Below are 6,000 nucleotides of genomic sequence, written 5' to 3'. Positions count from 1 at the left end.
AAAAGTAGAAGTAGTGGAAGAAAATTCATTTAATTCATAAAGGCTTTTTACGTAGGGACTATACCTTATGTCGAGCATTCAATATAGAGTATTTCCCAGACCATTTTCTCAGCCAATTCACTGAATATGATTCATTTTGTATATTGTTAAGGCAGCGCACCCAAGAAATCAAGTCAAACACAAGCTCAGACATTCAGCAGCCCACAAGCTGATCGCTGCCCACCTGCAAAAAACAGAAAAGAAAAACCGGCAATCTCCTCAACAGTTGTCGTCATACATTTTTGGGCTTCATGTTCCGGCATGGACGCAGTTAGTCCGACAGACAGACACGTGGACCAGCCAGGCTGACTGGTTTGGTGTGGTCAGGTCTGAAGGCTTGGGTCGGCTGGCAGATTATTCATTCATCGATCCGATCGGCATGTGAAAATCCATGAAGGGGCACAGGGCTTTTTTGGGGTTTTGCAATGAGTATCACGTTTGCTATGCCTCACTCTCGGTGGAATTTGAAAGCAATCGGCTATAAAACAAACTCCAACCGCTAATTTCCATTTGAACTTGAGCGGCAGGCGCTAAACTGCATGTTGAATGTGATTCGAATGAATGCGGATCGAAGGTTTTGGCGATACGGGTTTTTTTGGCCACTTGACTTGCCTTTATTTACTAAGTCAACTGACTTACTGTGCTCTAGGTCGTGGGATGTACCGATTTTAGACAGTTAGTCATATCGGTATGAAAAAAGAAAAAAATATATATGTATATAATATATATTTGATGATGCCGATTATTACTGACATGTTCTCATGGAGATACCTTTCTGTTGTCCTTGTTTGTTAATAAATTTAACCTGGACTTTTAAGGACCCCACATGACTGCAGTAAATTGATTTAAAATCAAAAGGATTAATATTTTTTTTATAATGTTTCTCACAGTATTTTATGCTTTTATTTAATAGGTTTTGCTACAGTAAGCTCTAAAAGCTTAGCGAAAACAATGAAATCTGTTTCTGTTACAGCCAAAAACTATGCCACCTTTATATTTTTAACTCCGGTAAACCATTGCCAGCAATTTAAATAGACTTAATTTTGTTATCTTTGTTCAATTATGGAAATGAATGTGTCATAGTAAAAAAAACGCCAGGAATGGGGGACATCCCAAACCTGCCTCTGTCCAAAAAATAATAATTTAATTTGATTTTTACGAATTAACATAGAGAACAAAATTTTTTAAGCCGGGCGCTAGCGAACTTTTAAAACAAGTTTCGAATGTATTCAAAGGCACTACGTGCAAGTAAAGAATGTGGCAAATTTGCATTTAGCATTAAAGTGTCCATCTTCCCATAAATAAAGCATAAAACTGAACCCGACCCAGATGTGTATATAAAAGAGTCCCCCTATCGATCACATGGAACAATAAACACCCACGATGAAGTTCTTTGCACTCAGCGCTTTCCTGCTTCTTGTTACTGTGGCAGTCAAGGGAAATCCCGGAGGACACGGCGGGTTCGGAGGACTCGGTGGCTACGGAGGACCTGATGGATTGGGAGGACGCAGTGGCTTCGGAAGACTAGGTGGCTTAGGGGGACGCGGTAGCTTCGGAGGACCCGGTGGCTACGGAGGACCCGGTGGCTACGGCGGAGGCGCAGTAGCCAATGCCAATGCTAATGCAAAGGCAGTTGGATACGATCCCAGTAATTACTACGGATAAGGAAATATGATGAACGCAGTCCAGAAACTCAACAATTACTTATCAAAATAAAGAAATGCACTCTTACTGCATAAAGGCTTTAAGACTTATTTTTTTCCTGCTTAACAAAGTAAATTTGTCTTTGGCTTTAACAGCGTTCGTCATTATGAATATAGCAAAAAAGCTTTTTTTTTGCAGCCCGGGAATATGCTTTACGTACCAAAATTTGGCTAACCAGTTTTTAATTATTGATAACATTCGAGTTAAATAATATAAAACATTAATTAATGTGCTAATCGGAGTCCCCCATATATATGCAGGCACAATATCGATTTTGTGATTTTTTTCTTGCGAATAAACAAGTTGTCAACATGTCACACAACCTGGTATAAAAGGGGCTGGCACACGCTCACAAAGCATCACAATCTCTGACGATGAAGTTCCTGGCTATCTGCATTTTTCTAATCATCGCCCTGGTGGTCGTTCAGGCTCATCCTGGTGGATTTGGTAGAGGTGGAGGTGGTGGTGGTGGTGGTGGTTTTGGTGGTGGTGGTGGTGGTAACGCCGTTGCCACCGCGAATTCCGCTGCAACCGCCGACAGCAGAGGAGGCGGTCCAGCTTCCGCATCAGCCTCGGCCACTGCAAGCGCCACCTCACAAAGCGGAAGAGGAGGACCATCAGGCCGACGTGGATAAGCCTGAAATGGATTCGTAGCCCGACTCTCGAAAAGTGGGCACGTCCGCGGACAGACCTCCTCAAGTGAAACGATACCAATACCAATAAACGTTGAAATGCTAATTCTGTTTCTCGGAAATCGTAGAACTCGTTTTCTTACATTTGGTTATAACCAGTTTATGAGTCGGGCCTAATTTATAGATCTAATGACGTCAAGAAAGACCTCTGTGGCCGCCTAAAAACAGACTAAGTCTTACACAGTTAGCAGTCCTTCTAATATAACAAACTATGGTTTAAAATATATCTTACTATTTAAATTACAACTTAAAATTTTGCATTTTATATCATACAGAAAATAGGTGCCTTTTTATTCTTTTTTAATATAGTTTAATTTAAGTTAAAACATAATTCAGTTTTCTGTTTATCCGGAAATCCAAACAATTTGCGAATTATTGTAGTGTGACGTTATTAAATTCGTATCCCCCAAAAGTCTTGATTTTGACCACTTACGGACTGACACCCTCCATTTCAGCAGCTCTTAAATTTATGATGATAAGTGGAAGAAATCTTCCACTTCTTCACATCTTTTGGTTTATTGTCAAGCCCCTTAAAACACGGTTTTGACATATTTTAATTAACAGATTCACATCTGGATTCTACGTTTACGGTAGCCAAACCTTTCCGTAAAAACAAGTTTTTATACCCCGTATTCGTAGAGTAATAGGGTATTCTTGTCAGTCTGTCTGCCTGCTCCGGGACTGTCAAAGCTGGGAAATTAAGATTTAGCATTCAGATTCTAGACACGCTGCAGTTTTAAAAAATGTTGTTTATTTTTCGTTCGTTTTACCTTTCTTTCCAAATTGAATTAATATGCGAAAGAAACTAGGTGAGTTATGGGTATCAGATAGTCGAGGAACTCTACTATACCGTTCTCTCTTGTTTTTAATTCTTGCTTTGATTTGCCTAATTAATCTACATATTATTATCATAATTAATTTTTGCACTAATCAACGCGAAAAATCTGCTTTAGCATAACAATGATGTTTTTGAAATGTCTGATCTTTTCCGTTGCTCTAGAAAGTGGAACAAACATAACCGCTTAAAATCAAAATTGGTAAATCTATATCTATAGATTTTAATATTTTTCGCTGTATATATTTTCAAAAAACTACAAAAATGTTCCTAAAATACGTTTTCAATGTATGACTTCCAAAACATTATTTAATGCATTTATTTGTCATTTTGTCAGCGTAGAAATAATCAGATTTATGACAAAATCAATCAGGTTCTTTCTTATAGGCTTACAATAAATAAAAGGAACATTTTCAATTACATTTTCTATTTGTACCCGTTTTTCGTACGGTAAAAGGGTTTACTAAATTCGTTGAAAAGTATGTAACAGATTATTTAGAAATCTATTTTTTGTAATTTTTTTGATGTTCAAAAAAATTAAAAAATGTCCCAAGGCTGAAGTTTTATACTCCATAGCTCAACTTATCTTAATCGGATCTTGAACTGGAATACCTCTAATTCTCAATTCTCTAAAAATCTGCATTCAAATTTAGAAAATTTTTGTAATTTAATTTTTTTTAAATTTTTTTGATGTATGATGTTGTAAAAATTCTAAAAAAAATATAAAAAATGTTGCCACGCCCACTCCTACGCCGACAAACCGGACAAAACTGTCACGACCACACTTTTGAAAAATGTTGTGGTCTTTTTTCACTTTTTTATATATCTTGTAAATTTCTTTAGATTTATTCTAGTGTAGAATTCCAGCTTAGAATTATTCTAGTGTCTTTGATTCTATCTTGTTTTTTTTCGGAACAATGTTTTTCGTACTATTACAATATGACTTACAAATCACATAAATATAATTGGATTTGTCAAAATGTCTTTACTTGAGTGAGTTACTCCTACTTTTGTTCATGTACCTTCCTTCTGTGATCACAAGTCTTCCAAGAATAAGAATTGTTCGTAGTTTTGTGTTTTTTTTTATTTATATAAATATTAAAAAACTAATCAGTGAAGAAATTCGGATCCAGTTGCTTATTTGCCGGCGTTGGAGACGGCGCTAGCACTAGCAATGCCACCTCGGGTGTTGGCGTTGGCATTAGCGTTGGCATTGGCATTACCACCAAATCCTCCTTGAGAGTTGGCGACAGCATTGGCAATGGCTTCGGAGTTGCCACCGAATCCTCCACCTGGTCTTCCACCTGGTCCTCCGAATCCACCTTGTCCCCCAAATCCTCCTTCGGAGTTGGCGACAGCATTGGCAGTGGCTTCGGAGTTGCCACCGAATCCTCCACCTGGTCTTCCACCTGGTCCTCCGAATCCACCTTGTCCCCCAAATCCTCCTTCAGAGTTGGCGACAGCATTGGCATTGGCTTCGGAGTTGCCACCGAATCCTCCACCTGGTCTTCCACCTGGTCCACCTGGCCCACCTGGTCCTCCGAATCCACCTTGTCCCCCAAATCCTCCTTCAGAGTTGGCGACAGCATTGGCAGTGGCTTCGGAGTTGCCACCGAATCCTCCACCTGGTCTTCCACCTGGTCCTCCGAATCCACCTTGTCCCCCAAATCCTCCTTCAGAGTTGGCGACAGCATTGGCAGTGGCTTCGGAGTTGCCACCGAATCCTCCACCTGGTCTTCCACCTGGTCTTCCACCTTCTCCTCCGAATCCACCATGTCCCCCAAATCCGCCTGGTCTTCCACCTTCGAATTCACCATGTGGAACTGGTTCTCTGAATTCTCCTTCTTTCTGGAAACCAAGTCCGCCGAATCCTGGTCTTCTACCACTGAATTCTCCCGCACTCTCGGCATTTGCGTTGGCATTTGCGTTGACATTGCCACCAAACTGCGGGGCGGCACTGGACACGGCCAGGATTACGGCGAGAACGACAAAGACCTTCATGGTGATCTGCTTGATCGGAGTGACTGAACAAACTTAATGGCCAATGCCCCAGGGCTCGGTTTTTATAGTGGCCAGACGGCAGTCAGACGCAACAAAAAATAAAATAAAAATCTAAGCTAGCCTCGGCTTTTCGGTAAAAATTAGCATGCAAACAACAGTCACTGCCGAAAAAATAATTTCAATATTATTGGAGATCAGAGATAGATTCCCGATCTGGGCAGGGCTTTAGAGCGGGACGCATAGCGAGTGAAAGAGTTAGATAGTGCTCTGATGAAATGCAATGTTTAAGGAAAGTTTGCAAATGTCTTTAGACCAACACGAGCCGTGTTCGTGGTGGTTTACTTCGAACCGGTTTGATGCTATCAATATTTAAACGTTTATTGATATTTGTGTTTATATTTCATTAAGCACCGTCATCGCGTCGCTTTCAGACGGAATCAACATAGAGGCAGTTAATTATCACGGAATTCTCTTAGGTACTTCACTATTTGCTATTAACACTAGAATCTATTATATGTTTTATTTTCATCATAATAAAGATGCCCATGTTAGAGTCATTACAGAAGAAACGCTGTTCCGGGAATAAGAATATACTAAAATTTAAAAGCGTCAAAAGAGTCCATTGGTTATCACGAAAACACCGTAAAGAATCAGTTCAGAATCCTGAAGGGTCATAAACCGATTTCTTAAACCAATTGTAACAAAATAAGAATTGAATTTAGTCAATTA

The 6,000-nt window shown here is 39.7% G+C and overlaps 3 protein-coding genes across 3 annotated transcripts; 2 read left to right on the top strand and 1 right to left on the bottom strand.

Moving 5' to 3' along the window:
• Positions 1–1,422: 1,422 nt before the first annotated feature.
• Positions 1,423–1,704, top strand: LOC6542065 (keratin, type II cytoskeletal 3). The gene has a single exon (XM_001969906.1). The coding sequence runs from the start codon at positions 1,423–1,425 to the stop codon at positions 1,702–1,704; it is 282 nt and encodes a 93-aa protein (XP_001969942.1).
• A 398-nt stretch (positions 1,705–2,102) lies between these two features.
• On the top strand, positions 2,103–2,497 carry LOC6541862 (glycine-rich cell wall structural protein 2). The gene has a single exon (XM_001969905.2). It carries the CDS (start codon positions 2,118–2,120, stop codon positions 2,376–2,378), a length of 261 nt encoding a protein of 86 aa, XP_001969941.1. The 5' UTR covers positions 2,103–2,117; the 3' UTR covers positions 2,379–2,497.
• Positions 2,498–4,338: 1,841 nt separating this feature from the next.
• LOC6541756 (nucleolin) lies at positions 4,339–5,204 on the bottom strand. The gene is made up of 2 exons (XM_026978520.1): positions 4,803–5,204; positions 4,339–4,679 (listed from the first exon to the last, which is right to left on the bottom strand). The coding sequence occupies exons 1-2, from the start codon at positions 5,202–5,204 to the stop codon at positions 4,377–4,379; spliced, it is 705 nt and encodes a 234-aa protein (XP_026834321.1). The 3' UTR covers positions 4,339–4,376.
• Positions 5,205–6,000: the final 796 nt, after the last annotated feature.

Source organism: Drosophila erecta, unplaced genomic scaffold (assembly GCF_003286155.1).
Source record: "Drosophila erecta strain 14021-0224.00,06,07 unplaced genomic scaffold, DereRS2 tig00000055-arrow-pilon, whole genome shotgun sequence".
NCBI lineage: Eukaryota > Metazoa > Arthropoda > Insecta > Diptera > Drosophilidae > Drosophila > Drosophila erecta.
The sequence above is the reverse complement of the archived record's forward strand: the minus strand, read 5'-3'. Positions and strand labels throughout refer to the sequence as shown.

Excerpts from the sequence above, each read along its gene's own strand:
- LOC6542065 (XM_001969906.1), top strand. The coding sequence starts at position 1,423 with ATGAAGTTCTTTGCACTCAGCGCTTTCCTGCTTCTTGTTACTGTGGCA.
- LOC6541862 (XM_001969905.2), top strand. The coding sequence starts at position 2,118 with ATGAAGTTCCTGGCTATCTGCATTTTTCTAATCATCGCCCTGGTGGTC.
- LOC6541756 (XM_026978520.1), bottom strand. The coding sequence starts at position 5,204 with ATGTCAACGCAAATGCCAACGCAAATGCCGAGAGTGCGGGAGAATTCA. Across the intron at positions 4,680-4,802 it reads AGGTGGATTCGGAGGACCAG|GTGGAAGACCAGGTGGAGGA; the intron begins GTGGGCCAGGTG and ends TCGGAGGACCAG.